General features: G+C 44.1%; 1 protein-coding gene across 5 annotated transcripts in view; it reads right to left on the bottom strand.

The window, feature by feature from the left end:
* The window catches only part of LOC139062079 (oocyte zinc finger protein XlCOF6-like), a 114,325-nt gene that overhangs the window by 33,202 nt on the left and 57,268 nt on the right, over positions 1–23,855 (bottom strand). The window contains exons 1-4 of one of the 5 annotated variants that reach the window (XM_070542323.1): positions 21,258–21,678; positions 20,099–20,205; positions 8,633–9,151; positions 3,655–8,129 (exon numbers count right to left, since the gene is read on the bottom strand). In XM_070542323.1, coding sequence (XP_070398424.1) covers positions 8,086–8,129; positions 8,633–9,151; positions 20,099–20,108 — 573 coding nt within the window. In that variant the 5' untranslated portion in view covers positions 20,109–20,205; positions 21,258–21,678 and the 3' untranslated portion in view covers positions 3,655–8,085. The other 4 variants (XM_070542319.1, XM_070542322.1, XM_070542321.1 and 1 more) reach the window with 4 other exon arrangements.

Raw genomic sequence — 23,855 nt, 5'->3', positions numbered from 1 at the left:
TGAACACCTACAAACAGTTTCAACCACATTGTTATGTACCAATCACCTATATTCTTAAGCTTATGATTGTTTTTCCTGCTATGTTCCTTACCTCAGTTATTTATGAAGCATCCTCATTTTTAAATTTCTTACGGAGTAGGGATGCTCCGATCAGGTTTTTTGCTGCCGATCACCGATACCGATTTCAAAGAGTGCTGATCACCGATACCGATCACGTGGATTGGCCATAAATTTTCTAAGTTAAAATGAGTGCTACAGGCTACATTATCCGGGAATAAAGGAATAACATCTACCTTAAATGGCATGTATTAATTTAGACAAAAGTGTTTCTATTTTTTAAAGAGAAAAAAAGAAAACTTGCAGCACAATTAGTGTGTTTGTTCAGATGGCGCTCGCGCAGGTGCACGCAGCGAGCTGTTTGTCCTCTTCACGCAATGGAACCCTGTGTTTATTGGCTTTTATGCATTTTTGTTGTCTCTGATGCTTTTTTTTGAATGGTGTGGCTTCTCTGGTGACTTATGATCGAGCTGCGCTGATGAGGCTTCGTCTTCCTGTTGACGTAGCGGGCGCTGCACGCCGAGAACCTCACTGATGGCGTTGCTGTTTGGACAGCCCGTGTGCTCTCTCCCCCCCAGTCGTGACATGTCGGCCATCTGTCTGCCCCAGCTCGAGAAGGCAGCATCATAGAAGATGGGGAAAGCAAGGTAGCTGGCGCGTGAGATGTCGGGCTTGACTTCCTGGAACCCTGAAGAAGCAGCTGGTCCAATTCGGCCCAGCCTGTTACCCGGTGGCTCTGAGACGTCTGATGGATTACTCTGCACCCTGCCTTGTGAACTTGTCCGGCTTTGAGGGTGAGCTGGCACCGTGCCATGGCCATTCGGCTCGAGGACCTCGCAAGAGTGGGGTTTGCTGGGACAATCTGCGCTCGTTTACGGGCTCTGAGGCGGAGGAGATGATGCCCGTGCACGATCCCGGTGCTGCGGCCCTGCCGCAGACCTGGTTTGGTCTGGTCGATGCCAGTTCTGTGCAGAACAAAACTTTTATTCTTCTGGATTTTTTAATTCAACATGACTTGAGTTTTCTGTGCACCTGTGAGTTCTGGATCCCATTTGGAGACTCAAGCGCCCTGCTGGAGCTGGTACCACCTGGCTGCTAGTGTTTTAATTTAATTCAATTCAATTCAAAAATACTTTATTAATCCCAGAGGGAAATTGATTGCTGTATTAGCTCAGAATAAAAATAATAATCAAGTCATCAAAGAGTTATTGTATATTACAATGGCTGTTGGCAGGAAGGATCTCCAGTAGCAGTCAGTGTTGCAGCGAAACTGAAGGAAGCCTCTGACTGAAGACACTCTTCTGTTGTCAGACAGTCTTGTGAAGAGAATGCTCAGGGTGGTCCATAATTTTCTTGATTCTCCAGAGAATCCTTCTTTGCATTATCTCCTCCAGTGGTTCCACAGTCGTCCCCGGAACAGAACCAGCCTTTTTTATTAGGCTGTTGAGCCTTTTCAGGTCCCTGCTTCTGATGCTACTACCCCAAAAGACGATGGCTGAAGAGATTACACTCTCAACAACAGGCTTGTAGAAGATCTGCAGCATCTTGCTACAGACATTGAAGGACCTAAGCGTCCTCAAGAATATCCCTAGATCACTGGGCAGAGGTGGTGGGCTGGTTCTTGTTTTTAAATCCAGCTTTTCTTGTAAACAGCTTACACCCATCATGTCATTGTATTCCTTTGATCTTTGCCGATTTTAACTGTGCATCTCCCCCCGCTTGCTCGTTGTGCTGATTTATCCCCCTCCAAAGACAGACACTAACTTCCTTAATGATTTCTATGATCTTGTGGCAGACTGCATCCTAAAATAAGACTATGTCCTATTTTTTTGGTGATTTTACCATCCATATCTGCTGTCCTGACAATGTGCTTGCTAAAGGCTTTTTGAATTTGCTAGATTCATTCCATTTAACTGTATGGGTATCGTCCCCAACTCATGCCAGGGGTCACACCCTGGACCTGGTTCTCTCTTTTGGTTTCCCTGTCATGAACCTTGTGACTTTGCTTCCTGTGTTCTCTGACCACTCTCCAATACTCTGTGATGTTACTTTGCCATGTCCTGTCCCTGTGTGTGAAGCTCCAGGTACTAGGTTCAGAGACCTGCTTGCAGAAACTGTTGCAATGTTCGTGGACTGTGTAAGGTTAGAGACCTTTAACCCAGATCCATCTAACATTGATCACTATTCACAACACTTTGATTTAAATTTTACTTTGTAATCAGGTCCTGGACGTGGTTGCCCCTCTCAAGCTTTGCAAGTCTAAGCCTAGGAGGGAGCCTTGGCTCTCTGATGTCACACGGGCTTGTAGGCGGACGTGTAGATCCTCAAAGTCAAAGTCAAAGTCAGTTTTATTGCCAATTCTACCACATGTACAAAACATACAGAGAAATGAAATTACGTTTCTCTCAAACTCTCGCTAAAGAACGGGAGAGAGAGAAGCCGCTGTGTGTGCATGCGCCGCCAGCATTTCATTAGATGAAAAGGGGATTACATACATGAGGATAAGTTGGGGGAGGGAAAAAAGGCATACCAGTTACTCCCGGCAGGGCGTAGCTTTACTATGCAAAAAATAAACGCCTCAAACATATAAGCACGAACATCACAGTTCACAACATGAGAATCCGATAGGGAGGCGGGGGGGCTGGGATCCTGTTTCCCCAGCGGGAGCAGCCCTGCATGGCGCTCAGCCAACTGTAGCCACAGGTGGGAGGGAGATCTTGGGAGGAGCGCAGAGCACATTGATTCCTGCAGGCTGATGACCTTGCTAGGTAGAAGTCCACAATCCGAAGGCGGGGGTGGGGGGGTGTTCACAGCATCTGTCTGCATTCCTTCCTTCGTGGGGGTTGTTGTTAGCAGCTTGAAGGCTGCCTTGGCATCAGATTTGGATAACAAGACTTTGTTTGGGTCAGGCAGAGATAATTTTCCTCTCTATCTTCAGTCTGTAACTGATCATTCAAGTCCTCCAGTGAAGCCACTTTAGGTTTTAAACATCTCCACACCGTGTAGATCCTCTGAGAGAAAGTGGAAAAAGGATGGCCTACAGATCTTGTGTGAGTTGTTTAGAGCATCTCTGGTTGCTTATCAGGATGCAAACTCTACGAATCCCAAGATTCTCCGCAAAACACTGAACTCTGTTTTGGTGTATCAGGAGCCTAACTTCATGTTTCCTACAGCGGCTGGAAACTGAAGATATTCACAAATTCTTTGTCCACAAAGTATCGGGCATTAGAGCAGCAATTTCTGGTAACTCTATTGACCCTGTTCCAGTTCCTCCATCACCACCCACTCTGAGCTCCCTCAATACCGTTTCTTATTATGAGCTGAGTAAGCTTGTTGCAAGGCAGAAGCCATCTGGCTCTCCACTTGATGTTCTGCTGCCTCGTCTCTGGAAGGCTGCCTTTCCGTGTCTTGACCATCGACATATACATATATGGACAATGCGTTTCCATAGGCTCCAACAACACGTTTTTGAGGAGAAAATGGAGGTGGCCACCACCGCCATTTTGACCGTGTCACAGGTTTCGTTAAGCCAAGACAATTCCACAAAAGGGAAGAGAGGTGGAGCTGAGGATGGGGCTGTAAGGCTGGGATACACCCGGTCGAATTAGCTACAAGCTAACCTGAAGCTAACGCGGAGGTGGGAGCTAAGCTAACGGAGGTAGCAACCTAGCTACAACCGGAGTTAACTGTGCACAACACCAGAGCTTCTGAGTCAGAGATACGATGGGCTGACCACTGGGTAAAACCGGGTGGAAAACAGAGGTCTCCCGAGAGCTCTACAAGCGGGCAGCCGCACAGCAGACAAGTGCCGCTGCGATCTGAGATGCACGAAGCTGCCGCTGGGGAGAACAGGGTGGAAAGCTTTCCATCCCAGAGCTCCACAAGCCGGCAGCCCGCGCAGCAGACAGGAGCCGCTATCAGACAGAGATGCGCCGAGCTGTGGGGAGGGGAGAAACGGGTGGAAAACATCGGTTTCCATCCGAGAGCTCCACAAGCCGGCAGCCTGCGCAGCAGACAGGAGCCGCGGCGATCAGAGAAGCGCCGAGCTGTGGGGAGGGGAGAACCAGGTGGAAAACATCAGCTTCCATCCGAGAGCTCCACAAGCCGGCAGCCTGCGCAGCAGAGGGGAGCCGCGATTAGACAGGAGCCGCGATCAGACAGAGATGCGCCGAGCTGTGGGGAGGTGAGAACCGGGTGGAAAACATCGGTTTCCATTCGAGAGCTCCACAAGCCGGCAGCTCGCGCAGCAGACAGGAGATGCGGCGATCAGAGATGCGCCGAGCTGTGGGGAGGGGAGAAACGGGTGGAAAACAGAGGTCTCCCGAGAGCTCCACAAGCCACACACAGGTGCTCACATGGTGATCTCAAAAGTATGGGCTTGGGCACGTTCAACACATGTCTTAAGGCTGTCGTTGCCACTACATGCACTCTGGTTTATTATCTTGTGATTGTTCAGTATTGTTGTGTGTCCCATTTTTTTTCTTCTATTCTTTCTCTTTCTGCAGGTCTAGAAGCAGACTCTTGTTAATTATTGTTTTTTTTTTTTGGACCCCCCCCCCCCCCCTACCTTTTGTCTTTTCCTTTCTATTTCACCTCTGACTCTGTGTCTGGTCGGAATTATAAAGCATTCAGAAACAACAACAATAAAGTTTTAAGTATCAGGTGTGACATTAAAAGCAGATGCTTTGATGCTCCACCTGAGAATAAATCTGTAAGGCTTGTTACCAGCATTCAGACATCAATTCTGTTTGCTTCACAGCCAGACAGGACACGGTAAAAAAATAAAATAAAATAAAACTCCCAGAACTCATTTCATGATTGCGAATCAGCTATGGCTGATTTATTGTTTGGATCACAGTGAGTTACACTAATTCTAATATATTTTTATTTCTATTACACATACATACTCAGGGGTGGACCTTTAAAGCGCCCGAGCGCCAATGGCGCTAAATTTTCTTGTCGGGCGGTAAATACTTGACGACTTACCGCCCGGGTGGCGCCCAAGCCTTATTTGTCATTTACACACCGGCTTTCACCTGCATCATGGCCCCGCCCTGTAGGAAGCCGCTGTTTTCGTTTCGCGCGCGTGAACCTGCGCGCCTCTAGCCACGTACTGCACTTGTACGATTCGTGCACGTACGGCACGATTCTATTTATAGTCACGTGAACTATAAGTTCACTATTAAAGACAAAGTGGAAAAACGCTAGAAACACACAAGCACGCAGGGAGATGCCGCCGCCACAGGGATGGGATTTCTTGATGAAATCTCCGGCAAAACGCTTTAAAACTGGTGAGGAGAAGCGAGACAGTTGGAAACGGTATGAAGCAGAGAAGTGTGTGCGTAGGTGGAATGATTCTTGGCGGTTTAAAGAAGACGGGAGGCGCAGAGAATGGCCGTGTTCGAGTTGAGCAGCGCATCGCCTGGAAAACAGACGAGAGCAGACGGAAGCAGCGGGGGGAGTGGCTGAAAGCCGGCGTTTCGCCGGGGACACACCAGCCGCGGAAGCGCCGAGAAGCGAATTGCTCACGAAATCCGGCCGCTGCTCGCCGCTCCTCAGTTCAGATCAGACGCGCCCCAGTCGAGGCGCGCCTCGGCTCAGCTGTAGTTTTTCTTTTAACTACTTGGTGTCCTCCATTTCCTCTCTATCTTTTCTCAGCTCTTTTCCTCTAAGTGTGTGTGTGTGTGTGTGTGTGTGTGTGTGTGTGTGTGTGTGAGTGTGTGAGTGTGTGAGTGTGAGTGTGTGAGTGTGTGTGTGTGAGAGAGAGAGAGAGAGAGAGAGAGAGAGAGAGAGAGAGAGAGAGAGAGAGAGAGAGAGAGAGAGAGAAAGACTATGGTGTGAACCAGTTGTTTCTGCCAGTTGAATCTCTTGAATTTTCCTGCATGTGTAGCTCGGGGGTGACGGTGGATGAAGATAACGCGTTAGCATTCACGCTTGTTCAATTTTCAATTTTAATTCTGGTGCCTGTTAGCAGCTGAAACACATCCTCACGTGCTTGTGGATAACTGTCATAATAAGTAAAGGTTGTCAGCTGTAGCTTCAGTGTGCTCATAGGAAATGTGACAAAAGAAAACAAAACACATTTCTCTTTATGGCCTATATAGTTGTCATCATCAACGTAACATGATTTACAGAATACATGTGACCAACTAACATTTCATGTTCTACCACCGGATGTTTGGATCAAAATATGAACCAATCAGATTTTAGATCAGGTGAGAGCCAGGCGTTTCCCGTCATCCCCTATGTTTTGCAGCCGAGGGAGAGCAACTGCAGCGCCTTGCTCCAAAATCTGCGGCCGCCTTGATCTCACGAGGTTATCGTTGCCTACGTATGCATGACGTCAGAGCAAGTCGGCGTCAATTCGGACACAAATCTAACCGGCATGCACTGCTCTCCGATCACCGCTGGTCTAATCTGCGCAGAACTGGCTCATCTCCAACACAGCCAATGGCTCGAGTACAGCAAAGCGGAGTTGGTGATGTACTGCGTTGTATGCCGGAGGTATGCGACGACAAAATCGAGTTTTGTTGAGGGAACAAACAAATTCAAACTTGAATACGTTATTATGTTTGTGAATGTGTACAAAATAAAGGTTTATTACATTTAAAACGGTTCAGTTGTTATTTTGACTCGTTTTGGCAGCTGACCAGCGGGGCCGGTAGATTCTTGGCGGGGCCGGTAAATATTCAGAGTTACTGGCCCGGCTGGCCGGTTGGTTTTGAAGTTAATGTCCACCCCTGATACTTTTTAACTGTTATTTTCACATGACTGTTATCAGGCTGTCTTGTTCTGGTTCTCATGATAATAATTCTGTTTCTTCCAGTAAGTTATCTTGTGCTTACTTCATCTGTATAATGTCTCTTTACTTTTGGTGAATTGTACTGAGTCCAGAATAAAGGCTACTTGGCTGTACAAGATACAAACAAGTACTACGTTTTGGAAATATATGAAATGCATTTAGCCTGCTAATTTATCTCAAATACTAATAACTACCGTATTTTCCGGACTATAAATCGCACTTTTTTTCATAGTCCTACTACACCGGAGCGACTTATATAACAAAATATGTAGGCTACACCGCGCTGCTGCGGGCCGACTCTGACCTAAGAATGAGTTCCCCTGTCCCGCTGGGAGGGTTTCAAACACCGCCTTCCTCTGCTGGAGACCGTGGCGCGCTGCTGCGGCGCATTATTCGTTATTGTTACCGGTACTTGTCTTGCAATGTGAAACGCTTTGTCTCAGATTTTGTAAGAAAAATAAAATTTCCCCAAAAATACGACTTATATATGTTTTTTTTTTCTTCTTCATTATACATTTAATGGCTGGTGCGACTCAGGAGCGACTTAATAGTCCTGAAAATACGGTACGTGAAAAATAGTGAAAACTTGCTCAAAGCAAAATATATTTTCATTACGGAAATAACTTATAAACTTACCGATTTAATATTTTTTATTCACAGAAAGATACTTCTCATGAAAAAGCGCCGCAAACCTCCACCTGAACTCCATGCGGTCGATGGGTGTTCCACAGAGTTAGCTCCGGTTGTAGCTAGGTGGCTACATCCGTTAGCTCGGCTCCCACCTCCGCGTTAGCTTTGGGTTAGCTTCAGGTTAGCTTGTAGCTAGTTCTACCGGGTGTCGTCTGTTGATCCCAGCCTTACAGCCCCACCCTCAGCTCCTCCTCTCTTCCCTTTTATGGAATTGTCTGGGCCTGACGGAACCTGTGACACGGTCAAAATGGTGGTGGTGGCCACCTCCCATTTGGCCTCAAAAAACTGATATTGGAGCCTATGGAAAGAAGATGTCCACGCATATTATGTCGATGAATTAAACTCATTTTTATAAACTATATTCTTGAATCTGTCTGAATTAATATGAAGTGTGTGTTCCTAAGGTCGTACTAAATCAAATATTCAAAGACCAATAAGATTGATCATTTATAATTAGATGGAATATCACATCTTATTGATCATTCAGTAAAAGTAACCACTTCCATCACGTTACACCATCAGCATGGCTCTACACTTCATCCTGCAGCATCTGGACTCCCTGGGTACCTACACCAGGATCCTGCCAGAAGCAGAAACAGCTGGAGTTAGCAGGTCAGATCCACGGTGTGTAAAGTCCACTCATGGAGAGAACAGGAAGGGAAAGCACTGAAGAACCAGGATAAACAGACCCGAGGAAACATGGACGGAGACACAGCGCTGCCCCGTGGCAAGGCGGGAATGTGGAGATGGACCTGTGGCTATTCCAAACACAGGCGCCATCTTGTTAGCGGCCAGAAGCAGAGTATGGGTCGGAGGAGGCTGGCCCATACTCTGGAACAGCAGCTGCTATGTGTGGACTCTCATGTGATTTGTTTATTTACATTTGTAGTAAACCTTTCTCCACAGTCATCATGACTACATGATTTAGGTTTCTTCTGGACTTTCCTGCACGAGTCTACATGTTGCTTCACTCTAACACATTTCTTATTAACCAAACAACCTGAAGACCTGACTGCTGGATGACTTGTCTCCCTCACGTGTCTCTGGAGAGACCACTTGTGAAGAACTTGTTGACAGACTTACCATCTGACTCAGAAGACCTGCTCTCATTCCAGTCATCATCTTCATCTCCAGTTTCAGACCCAGAGTCTGACAGCTCAGAGTCCAGATTCACACCATCATCATCATCATCATCATCATCATCATCTTCATCATCTCCACTAACTTCAGTCTCTGAAGAATCAGATGTTTGTTCATGAGGGTTCAGATCTGGGTTCCTGCTAGTTCCTGCTCCTCCACCAGTTTCTGCTGTCATCTGGTAAGCTGAGCTGCTGGTTGGAACATCTCTGTCTTCTATTTGCTGCTGATGAAGCTGTGAGACCAGAGGTTTCTCTTCATCATCCTCACTCTTTATAGAAACAGCAGTAACAGGAAACCCGACAGCTTCAGTCTCCTCCTTCAAACAGAGATGCTCTCCCTCCAGACTGGTCCAGAGCTCCTCCTGTTCCTCCTTTATGTGGAGGTGTTCTGGGTCCTGCTGGTCCACACCAGCACTCTGTTCTTCAGGATCTTCTTCTTTAACAAGCACCAGCTGTTGAACATCTGTGGGAAACACAGACACATGATGTTACAGACCACCATACCTTTATATTTACACCATGAGTGATACTGGCTACATGATGTGGGAAAAAGGAACAAGAACATGAACTTCATTTAGATAAAAACATATTTCTACTTTAGGAACAATAAAAACTTCCATCACAATCAGCGTGTTTGTTTCTGACCAGAACTTCTAAGCCTCCTACTCACAACCCAAGCTTTAGATCTGAAGCTTATGTGAGGAGAATCGTCTCCAAGATAAAATCAGCAACTATTCAGTCAAAAGGAAAATGAATAAACACTTAGATGTAGCTGCTGTCAGTAACAATCTTTAACTTTTAAGCTCTCAGCAGGCTAAAGCGCTACAAAGCAACGGAACCTTACACATTAGCATTTTGGGACATTTATTGTTGTTATTATTATTATATAACACACACACACATATGTATATATTGTTATATATATTATTGTTATTATTATAATGATTATTGTAGTTGTTATTCGTATATGTCCTGTAGGGTGTTACTTGGTGATTGAGCAGTGGGTGGAGCCTGTTGTTTTCTACTCATTGTCTTATTTTCTAGCTTTAGTGTTCAGCGTTTTATTGTAATTCCTTGTGTGACCTCGGTCTGTGACACGTGCTGTATAAATAAACTTGGTTCTTCTTCCACCACAGAGAAAGGCTGCTCGTCCAGCATCATGAACTTCCTTATGGTCCGGTTATTAGCTGAGCCTTCTGACGCTCATACAGACGGGTGTTGGTGAGCGTAGCTGCGTCTGACTAGGAGGTGTTTAGCTCTGCAGCGATCCCTGGAAACTCACCTCACTCCACCCAGACTTTGTTCTTTACGTCGTATTAAACCAGCTGTAATCAGCTTCCCCAGGAGCTGCAGCTTTTCATTGCAGGACTCAAAGCTTACATCGCTCTTGTTGAGGGTCTGACCTCATGAGGAAATTACTATGCAGTGATTTTCTCCAAAATGACTGTGCTTAAATTGCTCTGAAAAAGCAGATAATAACATCAGTGCCAAGAGACACTTCATTTCCCATGATGCTTTGCATAGGGAAACAATGTGATGACGTCACCGCCAAGGCGGAGCACGGTTCTGTACATGCGCAGAACGAACCACAACAACCAGCTCAAAACTATAAGTTTCAGTGAAAAACGAAACTTAACTGTTCCTTTTCCAGTATCACTGGCTGTAAAAGGACGCTCATTGCTGCTGCTCTGATCAACGTGAGCAGATCAAACACCGAACGCTGAAAAGCTGGGTTGGAAACCCAGCAAGCAAATCTACTTTTTCTGCATTCCTCCAGCTGAGGTGAAGGAAACGATCGCTGGCTGATAAACTCCAACTCCATCAGGACCTGACTGGGAACGAGCAGAGCCCATCCCGCTCTCAGAGACGCTGTAAGTTGTCAAACTCAGCACAAAGAAACTTTGCTCTCTCTGTCCAGCTGATTCCGTGGAGAGACACTCGTGGGGAGGAACAACGGAGTAAATCATCTGACCAGGGACGCCTTGCTTTGCCCGGAACAGCTGTTTTGCGCCTGCAAGTTTGATCTCATTCTCTCTTTTTATCTTTCTCGTCTCTTATAGTTCACAATAAGCAGTCGACCGCGTGACTTGCTTCAAATTATCAGACGGTTTTCTCTATCTTCCATAATCAAACACGTTATAGATACATACCGTGAAGTAAGATCTTTTGTTTATTGTTTATTTAATCTGGGTTTGTCGGTAAACTGTGGCCAGGCTGCATCGACTCTGTTTGATTAAATAATTTACAAGTGACCTTTGTTGTTTAAGAGTCTAAACTTTTGAAGTGTTGAAGTTTAAGTTTTGCTGTGATTTTAAGCCACTAAGTGTTCGGGAAAGGAGAACTGGACAAGGGAGGGGAGAGCCACACACACTCACAGCTTACAGCACACAGCTCAAGGACACTCTCCCTGCACACCTGCGCTGGAAAACAAAGCATTCATTGATTTCACACACACACACCACACACACCCACTCACACACACACTCATACGTGTTTTTAGTGTTTGTGGGGACATCCTCCATTACACACACACACACACATCTCCAATTATATCAAATTGTTTTGCATTATTAATCTCCTTGTTTAATTAAATGTTATAAAATTCAGATTTGTCTCCAATAGATTTCTTGTGTCGATTCACGTCTCTGCTCCTGACGGATTCCACCCTTTTGATAGACTGATAAGAGTTTTGGATTCAATTTTTCCCCGGTAAAAGGGGATGGTGCCCCGAAGATTCCTAAAGAGTATCTTAATCAATTAATAACTCAGTAAATATTCCCATATTTACAGAGTTTATTGAAGAATCCAAAAGTAATTAATTAATTACTAATTACTCGCTCCTAATTACCCCAACACTCTCACAGACAGAGTTAAAGTTAGGCGGACATGTTGTTTTACATTTTTGCTGCTGTCCTGCACAGCATGAAGGAAAAGGGGAAGAACCCCAAGTGCTGCACACAGGGTTCACACAGGTGTTGCTGGTATGATCAGAACATCCCAAGCTAATACCAACGTAGATGCACAATAAACAACTTGTATTAAGTACTGATGAGCTATCTGCAGTGTAACAGGACCAGCTGGCATCCTCACACAAAAAGGAGGAACGGGTGTCTTTTGTAGGCCAGCCAGGCACTAATTGGTGTGTTTCCATTACCGAAACTTCCCAGTATGACCGTCTCCACTTCACCGCAGCCAGCCCAACCGGTCATTTTCCAGACCTTTAGAGAGTCTTTGCAAGTTCTGTGGCCTCACCCAGATCACCCGCGGGCAAACAAGTTCCAACCAGAACTGGGGGACGGAGGGTTTCAAAGCATCTGTCAGCATTCATTCTGGACAGTTTTACTTATTTTATGCTTCTTTGTGAGAAATGACCTCATGTCCCCATGTCTGTGGAGGGATCAGACAAGACACTGCTTATTATGGGATAGGAATGGCACTGACTCCTCCTCCAGCTTCCACAAGCCTGTAGTTTCACTTTGGTTCGTTCGGTCTTTTATTTTCTAACTTTGTTGACAACCATGTCAGTCACGTCCACCATGCGTGCAGCAGAGCAACCAGGAAAACGTGGAACGGACTTCAGCAGACAGAGTCATTTCTAATTAATCAAGTGGAATGGATTTCTTTGAGAACAATTGAAAGAGCAAAAGGTGTGTGTGTGTGTGGGTGGGGGGTGGGTCCCTTCTGACATAATGGTTGCGACATCTATGACCCACCTCTACTCAGTCAGCCAATTCAGTAGTTTGCTCGTAGTTTAACTCTTGATCCAAGCACTGAGATCACCACGTAGAGCTCCAGTAAAATGTGTTCAGACTGTGGAGCACACGTTTAACGAAGCTTCGAATCAGTAAAAAAAATGAATCGAGGAACTTAATAAATCGAACCATTTGATGATTCGTTTCAGCCCTACTTCCTTTCAACGCTTTAACAACTCTGTCATTGGCATATTTTTACTGTGTGAGCGTCAGAACGAACCCCCGCACCGTGAGAATAAACATCCCAGCTCTAAAGCCGATCTTCATCCGCGTACGTCACATGTCACGTGATCAGGAAGCAGAAAGTGCATGTGTAAGATCAGGGGAGTCAAACTGAAACTCACACGGGGCTGAAATGAAAATCTGGGACGGAGACGTGGGCCAAACTTCATATTTTTTGAAAAAGTGACGGCAAATTTGCACATTTTCTTTATCAACATTTATGCAATTTAGAACCTTTTAATTTGGAAACAAACTTAATTTTGCATTAACACTGAATGTGGAATAACCAAATTACACACGAGCAAGTCCGTTTTAAATAAAACACATCAGTGGTATTCATTACTTCTGGTATATTCAACATTTTGATAATCTATTCAGGATGTATGTTTTCGTGTTGTTTATTCCTTTTTCTTATATTTATTCTCCTTTTTTCCTCCTGTAATAAGTGTCATCGCTGCTGTCACATCTAGCTTTCCCCACTGAGGAACAATAAAGGGATTTTCTATTCTATTCATCTATCTGCAACCTTTCCACTTCCTGTTTACTGTAGGTTAAATCTTTTCTCACGGGCCAACAACAAAATAAAAATATCATTTTATCTTAAATGAAAATGCAACATCTCACCTGTTAACTTTCATGTTTTGGAGCAGAAAAAGAACATAAAACCTACATATTTAAAGCTCAGTTTGCTCCACTGGTTTACTGTGATGCTCACCTGTTCCAGCCAGATACCTGCATCATGGGGTTGATCTGAGCTGAGGAGGAGACTCCTGGTGTTTTGTTCATCTTCATCATAATAATGACAACATTAGATGACAACAGGTGCTCACATAGGATTGTGCTGCTGAACATGTCTGAGCAGCTTGACCACGTTGTTGTGTGTCGGGGAGGAAAAATAAAAACTACAGCAGCCACAGAGTCATGCTGGTTTGAGCGTGTCGCTGTTCGCTGGAGTTATATCAGCTCTGAAAATAGCTGAGCAAACTCGGCGCTGAGTGAGAGGAGTGGTTAGTTTGTCCAAGACAGCGGAGCTGCAGACACCGGCAGCAGACGCTGGAAAAAGCACAAAGGAGGGGGCGCTTCGGCTCCGCGCTAACGCAGCAAAGCATCATGGGAGTTGTAGTATTTGCGGTAAAATCGGCCAGCGGGTCAGTGTCATATATCTTTGATAATTATCTCGCGGGCCACATAAAAATGCTCAACGGGCCAGATGTGGCCTGCAGGCCTTGTGTCTGACGTAGAGCCCTGCACGGGCCTAAAATCTGATCCTGTGTCCGGCCTGGCCCAAGGAGGTGGAGCCCCAGCCCGACCCAGTCCGAAAAGGTTTTCAGGATTCTCTGGCCCGACCCGAGACCGACTTTTTTTAACCAACTAAATGAAAACAAAGTGCGTCAATCCTGACCAATGTGTTAAAAGACGTGCAGGATCCGATCAATTTGTTTTTCCCTCATTTACAGTCATGGAGATAACGGCGCAGGCTCTTTCCAACAATTTTCACAAGAAAACAAAACAGTTAAAAGCAGGGCTTGTGTTGTGTTGACTGGATAGTTCCCATATTTGACCGTTTCAGTGGCGGTTCTACATCGAATTACTCCCCGGGCGAGGCCCCCTTTGAGCGCCCCCCCCCCCCCCCCCCAACCGCCCCCCACCACCACCACACCACCCCACCTGCATGAACACACGCATGTTTTCTACAAACAGGCATGTTTTATTAGAATGACTATTGAACATTCATTTTTCTAAGTTGCACATATTTACATTAATTACTATGAAGTTGTCAGAATGTAAAGCACTATGCATTATATACTGTATCAAAATATATAGAATCAAATATACAAAAACAAACAATAACTAAATATTAAGAATATATGAACATAATAGATAATAAATATACTAAATAGCAAAAATATTTCACACATAACAAACTAAAGATAATCACTACAGCACTGCACTTAGAACAGAAAACACAAACTACAATTAAAACCTAACCTTGATGCAAAGTCATCAATAATGTCATCATATGAAATCTGCTCCCCTACTGAGTGATTGATACTAATCAGAGCCAGGTTAGTGAGCCGCCCCTGAAACCTAGGTGACCTCAGGTATGACTTGATCAAGTTTTGAAAAGCTCCTCTCAGCTTGAGCCACGGTGACTGGCAGAGCAGTCCAAAAGTTGGGGTAGATCTCCAATAGATCTCATGATCCATAATATTTTAGAATTGCCTCTGAATTGTAATTTAAACTGACATAAAAAACTGTAGACTACCAAAAATGTCAACTTTTACAGAACAAATCATGTAAAAAATAATCAGTGCAGCCATCTGCAATAAATAAACAGGATAGTTAGTGGTGACTGGGGAGTTTTCTTCTGCTTGTACAGGGTGTCCGCGGGGTTTTAAAAAGTATTAAAAAGTGATAAATAAAAATAGTCAAATTTAAGGCCATTAAAAGTGTTAAATTTGGTCTCAGAGGTATTATTTTTTCCAAGTTAGGTATTATTTTTTTCAGACTATCAGGTGTCGTATTCTGAACATCGACATAGAAATATATTCCGAATGAAATGTTTTGAACGATTATAAAAATAAAACAAGCCGATCATTTGCTCCTCCCACTTGAGCTGCCCTTAGTTACAAATGAAGCGCTCCGTTGCCAACTTAGCGACTTTGATGCTATTTCTAGCAGCTTTTCAGACCCCCTTCTTGACTTTTTAAATCTTAAAAGTACCTAGCAAACACCTCAGAAACATCTCTGGTAACCCTTAGCTACTTTCTGGATAACTGTCGTCAACATTTCCTGCTGCAGGTTAGCTAAACACTCCGCCTGCGCTCCCAGCCGTTCTTCAGGACAGTAGGAAAGGGAATGATGCAGTGATGTGTCAGTCGCTAAAGAAACGGCTCTCAAGAGTCGGCTCCCTGTTGGATTAACCAGAGTGAGTGACACACACACCACACCTGCGGGCTCCTGAGCCACTAAAAACGGCTAAATGTGCGCGTGCGGCGAGCTAAACACACGTGCAGCTTGCCCCGATTGCTGTGAGACCGGGTTGGGGGGGTGGGGGGTGCAGCTGTGGTTGGGGCAATTATTACATTAACTGATGGACCTGTAAATAAATAGTTTATAAATAAGGTAGAAATAAGTTCCTCACGCTGATAAATAATAACTAATCTCTCTGAGGACTCGGTGCTAGTGCACGCTCCTACAGCACCTTGACATGACTCAATAAATGTTATGCAACATTTAGTGAACAGCAATTTGCATGTATTTGTTATAAATGCCACTGTATAATTCTTGCTGTCAGTATTTGCCAGATATTGGTATTTGGGTCTGTACTGGTTAGACTTAAATGAGTTAAACCAAGGTCTATAGACCTTGGGTCATAAACTGTGAGCTATAAGTATATTGGTCTTTTTATATTGGGAATCAGGAGTTATTTTAGTGATCATCTTGTTTCTTGTTTATTTTTGCCCTGATTGTGCCCTGAGCAGTTTTATGACTGAATAAAAATAAAAATAAAAAATCTACATAAATTGAAAAATCGTCTTAAATAATCGAGATCTCAATTTCAGTCACAATAATCGTGATTATTGTTTTTGCCATAATTGAGCAGCCCTACTTTAGCATATCCGGTCACATAATGATGACGTCATATTCAGTGGTCGTTCTGCATCATTTCAGGCCTCGTGGTCAACTGTCTGAACCGCTGAACAGAAGTGCCTGTCTTATTTTCTAAGTAAAATAAATATGTGCAATACGTTGTCAACATCAGTGAGTCTCTAAGTCTATTCTTTTTGTATGTTATATATGTTAAAATATGTGTAAATAGGTCGCTGATTAACACTTGCAATTTAGTGTTGTGATGGTTTTAAAAAAATTCTGAAGGTAGTAAAAAAAAGTATTAAAAAGTAGTAAATTTTACTTAGGGATTGCTGTATATACCCTGTTGTAGAGTTGTTTCATTATTATGTGAACTTGATCAACATGTGTTTGTTGTTGTTCAGGCAGGCCACAGGCTGCAGTGAGCATTTAACAAATCCTAGTTTGAATCAGTAAAAAATGATTGAAGGAATTTTTTTAACCGTTAAAATACCAGTTAACTGGTTAAAAAATGTAAAACATGCATCATGAGAGCTACATTACTTTATCTTTCTCCTCTTTTTTCTTTTTATTCCTGAATGGGGCACCTGGTGGTTTTAGCCTTTTTATGTTCATCTCTTCTGTTTGGCTCCTGACTCAGTAAGTTTCCTTTAGTCAGGACTAAACAATTTGACCTTGATGGGGGGGTGACCACAACATCGTTTTGTTTTTCCTTTTTTTATTCGGCCATTTCACACAATTCAGAGAAACCTGAAAGAATTATAGGCCTGTGTTTATGATATTATGAATGAAATATGGAAGAACGTTAAGATGTGATTGACTTTAGCCATGTTAATACAGTTGATTCAGCCCCTGCACGCTCATTTCATTTGGGAAAGACGCAGAGGTGAATTCCCCCGCCGCACCCCTCCCCTTCCTGTTCTTCATAGACACACTGTGCACGTGAACGTTCTCAGTCAGCAGGAGCGCCTGCAGCTGCAGGGGGCGCCAACTTGCTGTTTCCAATCCAGACACTGTCATATGACAGATAAAAGAAAACCTCGGTGCGGCGCAGATTTCCTTTTTTTTTTTTTTTACTCCGCGCTTGTGCGCCCCTTTTGTGTCATGAAAAAATGCCGCCCCGGGCAACTGCCCTGTCTGCCCGTGCCTAAAACCGCTACTGGACCGTTTAATTTGACAGAGAAAGAATAGAAAGAATTACCCCAACGCATGCAGACGAACTGACATTTTATTGGTTATGCACATTGCAGATTTAGCTAAAAGATTCCCATCTGAGCTGGACACCGCTCAGCGCAGCTCACTGTCAGCACATATGTGCACAGCGAGTTGAAGTTGTGGAGATTGGCTTGGAGCGTGCCGCAGAACCAGAGCGCATGCGGGAAGGTTCCTCCCACTGAAGCGAGTGTTTTCCAAACCCTGTCTCTCAGAGAGACTTGTCACTTAGAAAATGTTCCCTGATTGTGAAACTTTGGTTGAATAGCGCTTGTTCCTGTCTCCAACGTGGCGACGCATCCAGGAGCCGTCTGAGGAGAAGCCCAGAATCTCACATCTTCAGCTCAGACAGCGCACATGATTACACACAAGCCTGACCCATCAACCTGGTCTCACAGTAAGACCAGGTTGGGGATGTTCAGGTTTACGCAGACAATCTTTACATAGAATTGACTTACAGATATAAAATTAATTCAGTAAAATATAAAGCATTTTATTTAAATATCCATTCATTATTTTACAAGCACAGAGAGCCGCGGGTTGCCGACCCCTGGTATAGCCTATAAAATGACATGTTCAGGACGCAAACTCAATACATCTCTTTTATTGTGAGGTAATAATTTCTCAGAGTTTTGCGGTTGCGGGCGGGAGTGTAACACACACGCTGCAGGTGCGGGTGGTAATTGTCAGAAATTCAGCGGGAGCGGGCAGGAGCGGGATGAAGGAAACAGTCCCGCGCAGGGCTCTACTGCTGCGTTTCAGTCAGGGGTCGGCAACCCGCGGCTCTGGAGCTGCATGCGGCTCTTCCATCCAGCTGATGCGGCTCTCTGTGCTTGTAAAATAACAAATGGATGTTTAAATAAAATGCTTTATATTTTACTGCATTAATTTTACATCTGTAAGCCAATTCTAAATGTAAAGATTGTCTGCGTAAACCTGAACAGTTCCAACCCGGTCTTAATGTGAGACCGGGTTGACGCGTCACGCTTGTGTGTAATCATATCGGCGCTTTCTGAGCTGAAGAGGATGTGAGATTCTGGGCTTCTCCTCAGACGGCTCCTGGATGCGTCGCCACGTTGGAGACAGGAACAAGCACTATTCAACCAAAGTTTCACAATCAGGGAACATTTTCTAAGTGACAAGTCTCTCTGAGAGACAGGGTTTGGAAAACACTCGCTTCAGTGGGAGGAATCTTCCCGCATGCGCTCTGGTTCTGCGACATGCTCCAAGCCCCTCTCCACATCTTCAGCTCGCTGTGCACCTTATGTAGTACACGCTGACAGTGAGCTGCGCTGAGCAGTGTCCAGCTCAGATGTTCAGATGGGAATCTTTTCTTGAGTGATTTAGTGTTTAAATTTTTTTAATGAATTTGATTAAAAATAAAGGCGCCCGGCCCAGCCCGTGTCCGAAGTAATTACACAGTCTAGGGCCGGGCCGACCCGAGGGCCTAGGGCTTCAGTGCAGGGCTCTAGTCTGACGTGTGTTAGGAGATCATTTTGGAACGCTGCTGTAAAAAAAATTTGAGGCGAGAACCGGAAAAGCTTCTGCCGATCACAGTTCGACAACGGACTATGAAAGAACATATAACACTCAAAATGCGCAGATTCTTCCTGCTGTAAGAGGTGAGTCTTTGCTATGTTTTGGTAGTTTTGGCATTGACATCATCCTAGAGCAACGTTCTGTGACTCTTAAAAAAAACAGTAAAAATGCTGAAAAACGCTGGCAGCGAAGGGCTTTTCTGATCAGGAAACGGCTGGCAGTGAGTGAGTTAAACAAAAAGAAAAATCTAATTAGTGCTGCACATCCATAAAAATATCCATGTTTAGACTTCTTCTGTGTTCGCAAATCAGTCAGTGAATCATACCGTAATCAGTCACATGCACCAACCACGGCCCATCATCAATTACTGGACTAATGATGGGCGAATGGAAAAACAGCCCAGCCCTAGTGTGGGCTAACGGAGCCGCAATACTTACTCTGAACAGCGTGGCGCTAAAGAGTCAAATGTTTTTACACACTGGGCCTTTAAGCTCTAAACCACAGTGACATGCTGAAGCAACAGCAGTCATACATGCTGTCAGCACCACTGCCGTCGTGTCTGCAGCATGCTGTCTCCCCAACTGTGATTGGTCAAATGATGATGTGTAACTGACGCTACAACAAAGGTAGGTCGTGAACAAGATGAAAACCTCTCCTGTCTCTGACTGATTCTCGTAGTGACTGAAACCCGACAGAAGACCAAATAGTTCCCACAGCTTAATCTCACCGCTCCCCATGGGGACGGGTCAAATGCAGGACGTAACTTCACCAGTGTGTGACGACGACTTTGGGACTTTAACTCTCCTCAAAACAAAAAAAATTCTTTGGATCAATACGAGTCACATGACCACTATACTTGGCTTCAAAAATCATTCATTAGAGAGATCTAATCACTCAAAACTTCAAGGTTATACAACAGTCTGAATGAGTGAATGACTGGTCGTGATGAAAAAGCTTTGGGGGGTTTTAGAGCCCCAGTAGTGCTAAACATATAAAGATCATTATTTTAAAGATTGAACCTCATTCTCATAATTTCACTGTAATGTCCCACCATAGATTGACTATATATTCATTCATTCATCCACCAGTACCTGTGTCCATGCTGTCCAGGTGGTGAAGAGCACACGATGAATCAGTCCCAGCTGATGGATGATCCTGAAGTGGTAGCAGGTTTTCTTTAGCCGTGTTTAGCTAACAGCTGCAATAGAAACAAAGCAGGAGCTGATTAAGATGCTGCTTCAGAACAACGCAGGAGATTAAAGATCCAACGCTTTGGTTCTGATCAGCTGAGGACAGATCCAGTCTGGAAAAGAGGACCTTTGCTCACCAGAGTTCACGGAGTAGAGCTAACCGCTTTTTCCTCCAGAGTCACATTCAGATTCGGGGCTTTTCCGTCAGAGTGTGTGAGCAGGATGGATCAGAGAGCGAGCAGCGATCCTGCATCATGACCAACTCAGATGAGCGAGTCTGATAAGAGACTGCGGTCAAGTGAGCCGTCGTTCGTGTTGGCGTTTATAATTTTCACAATGTCTGGTTTGCACTGATATGTTCCGATCCCGAGCCCGCACAGATGTTTTACCGTGCCCGCGCCCTATAACCTGGTGCGCCTTTTGTATGTGTTAAATACCAAAAAGACACCGGTAACTGAAGCTGCGCCCTATAACACGGTGCGCCCTATGGTCGTGAAAATACGGTACTGAAAAAGTACACAGTAAAAGTAGTTCGTACTTTGGTACCAGGTAGTACTCTTGGTACTTAGCAGGTATGTATAGGTGACTTAGTGTCCTTTTTCCCAAATACCATTTTATCCCATCTCAAACACGGCACTTTTGACTTTTTGGACATAATTTGTAGTACAATTACTGAAAAAGTACACAGTAAAAGTAGTTCGTTCTTTGGTACCAGGTATTACTCGAGGTACTTAGTATGTATGTATAGGATGCTTAGTGTCCTTTTTCAAAGACACAATTCTATCCTTTATCAAAAAGGCACATTTAGCAGCTCTGTGTCATCCTGGTATCAGCCCATTATGTCGCTCATCTCAGCTCCTCTCCAGCAGCGCGACGGGTGTTGCCGTAAACTACAGTATAAACGCGCACTTCAATTGTAGGTGCGGCTCACTTGACCGACGTGATAAGAGGGAACCTCTTCAATCTGATGAAAGCAGCAAAACGAGCGCGTTTCTCAGAGAGGCCAAAGGAACAGCAGCAGATCCAGAGGGCAGGAAGTCTAGAGAAAAGCTTTTCTCACCCACAACCTGATTCTGGAGCTCCGATTGTCACGAAGACCGCAGAATATCTTCTCTGGTTCTGGAAAGAACTCCACCAAGTTGTTGAGGAGAATAAAGTTTCCACAGCCTGGTGAGAAGATTTCTGCAGCAGCAGCAGTTAGTCGCTTTAGCTGATCAACTCTCCCAGAGACTGAAGTGAAGACATTTTTACTGCAGAGCCTCAAATATTCTCCTCACACACCAGAACAACAAGCTAGCTCTGCTAGCAGCTTCCGGTTTCTGCTTTTTCCGGTGGTCGGTGACCAGCGTAAAGGTGCAATCGCGCCACCTGCTGGAGCAGAATAAAACACACCTGTGTGTTCAGAATGGGACTAATAAAACACACATAACATGTGATATCTTCCTCAAACAATTACTTAAAGTAAAGACAAGTTAGTTTTACACCTGTTATAATAATTTTGTTATTAACTTTATTTTTATTTTAATCTTGTTTGATTTGATCTCATCTGTTTTTATTTGATGTAAAGCTAATTATGTGTCTGTTGCTGCTGTCTCTTGGCCAGATCGTTGTTGTAAATGAGAATGAGTTCTCTATCGACTCATCTGGTTAAATAAATAACATTTAAAGTTGTTTCTTCAAATGCACTGACAAACAAGTAAAGTAATTTTCCTTTTTGACGTTTCATTATCTAAATACATTTTATTTACTTATTTTTATATTCTTTATTTAACCAGGAAGGTTCCATTGAGATTAAAGTTCTCATTTTTGAGGGAGCCCTGGCCAAGAGGCAGGAAAAGATACAATCACAACATTTCTGTTACAATTATGTACAAAATTATAGAAGGCAGTTACAACCAGGGGCGTGGGACAAGAAGTAAGCCACAAGTTGCCTTATGTTGCAATCATCACACTTTATTTTCCACATGCATTAGGAGAAATTCTGCCACCCCAGTCCCTGTGACAAATCTGAAGATTTTACAAGATGTACAACTTTGTATTCTTCCTCTCATGCTGCAAAGTTTCATGTTGACCCCTCCCTAACTTTATTGAAGGCCATCACCTGTTGCCTTGGTAGCTGACATCCCTCACTGCTTTCACTCCCTCCTCCAGATAAGATGGGAGACACATTGCCCCATCTGCTTCCCACCCTATCTTCCTTTGCTAAGGCTGCGATGGCCTACGCCCTGGCTTTTTCCCTTTGAACAGCTTTTAGATGGTCTAGTCTGCACCTGGCCTTCCCCTGTTGAGAATCTCCTTCAGCACAAGCTGAAACTTCTAGCAGTATCAGCCTGCATAAATCAGATATAGGTCTAACTCAGTGCTAGGCTGTACCAGTCACAGGTGAGTCATCCATTTGGTATATGCATCGTTCAGTTCAAAGGGACGTGAGTAACACCCGAACATTGAAATGATTAATATGGGGATCAACATACAGGTGATTAATTATAAGCATATAAATACCTGTGTGATCAAACCTCATTTTCACAAAGCATACTGATGATTAACCATAAAAATGAATATATGATTGTCACATATGTGATTAAACATTATTTTTCCTTACATATACTAGAGTTTTTTCCCCATCGTTCTGATCGCAGGGTTAAAAACAGGTCATGATAAGCTTCTTTCCGTTACTTTTATTTTTAAATAATAATAATTAACATTCAACACCATTACATTTCTGTTTTAATTTAACTATCTTGGATATTTAAAGCGCCCCGGTAAACAATGCAATGTAATGCTTCCACTTGAGGCCAGGACGCTCTCTCACCATCCTGCTGCTCCGTGAAAACCTGAACTGGTCATCTGCTTGTGCGTGATCATATGTCTCCAGGGAAAAACTGAAACATCTACAGCCGTGAGGTTCACTTTGCCTCAGACAGACTTTTTGCTGTTTTATGTTCTGGCTGAATCCGCGATCCGCTGCCACAGGGACTGGAATAACAAATGCTTCTGCATTAACATGAGTTGTGGTGAGCTCATGAAGAGGCTGCTGCAGAGCGGACTTTCATACGTTAACCAAAATAGAAGCTAATGTTTCAGTTTGATGCTGAAGGTTGTCAGTCATCCAGGTCATGGTAATCCAAAGGGTTCAAATGAAGGCAGCTAGACTTGTTTGGTTCCTTGAAGAAGTTTGGCTTTTAATCTGAGGAGCTTTGTCAGTTCTAACTGGAATATGGGAGAGTCAAGCTTATAAGCTGTAGCTGTCTGTTGTTGTTTAACGAGCAGAAACTGTGGTGAACGACGTGGGTTAACTTTTAGAGAGGTTATTAATCTCCCTCTACGATTAAAGGTTTCTCTTCTAAAGCTTCACCTCTGCCTTTATACTTTGCTTGCTTATTCCATTTCCGTCAGATCGTCTTTCTAATTTTAACTGGAAAGTCAGAGCAACAATCAGCACATAGCATTTAATGCATTTATTTGTGATCCAACAGGTGGCAACCCCTTGACTAAATACATTTAATCAAGCAAAGCTTCAGCTTGCAAGTCTTTTGCAACTGCGCGAGCAACAATGCCAGACTTTATAGCTGAAAGTGGGCACTGCCCTCTGGACTTACCTCTCAGATCTGAGTCCAGGGAAAAGTGTTGGCCAAGGAGAAATCTTCTCCACACTCTC

Source organism: Nothobranchius furzeri, chromosome 12 (genome assembly GCF_043380555.1).
Source record: "Nothobranchius furzeri strain GRZ-AD chromosome 12, NfurGRZ-RIMD1, whole genome shotgun sequence".
Taxonomy (NCBI): domain Eukaryota; kingdom Metazoa; phylum Chordata; class Actinopteri; order Cyprinodontiformes; family Nothobranchiidae; genus Nothobranchius; species Nothobranchius furzeri.
The sequence above is the reverse complement of the archived record's forward strand: the minus strand, read 5'-3'. Positions and strand labels throughout refer to the sequence as shown.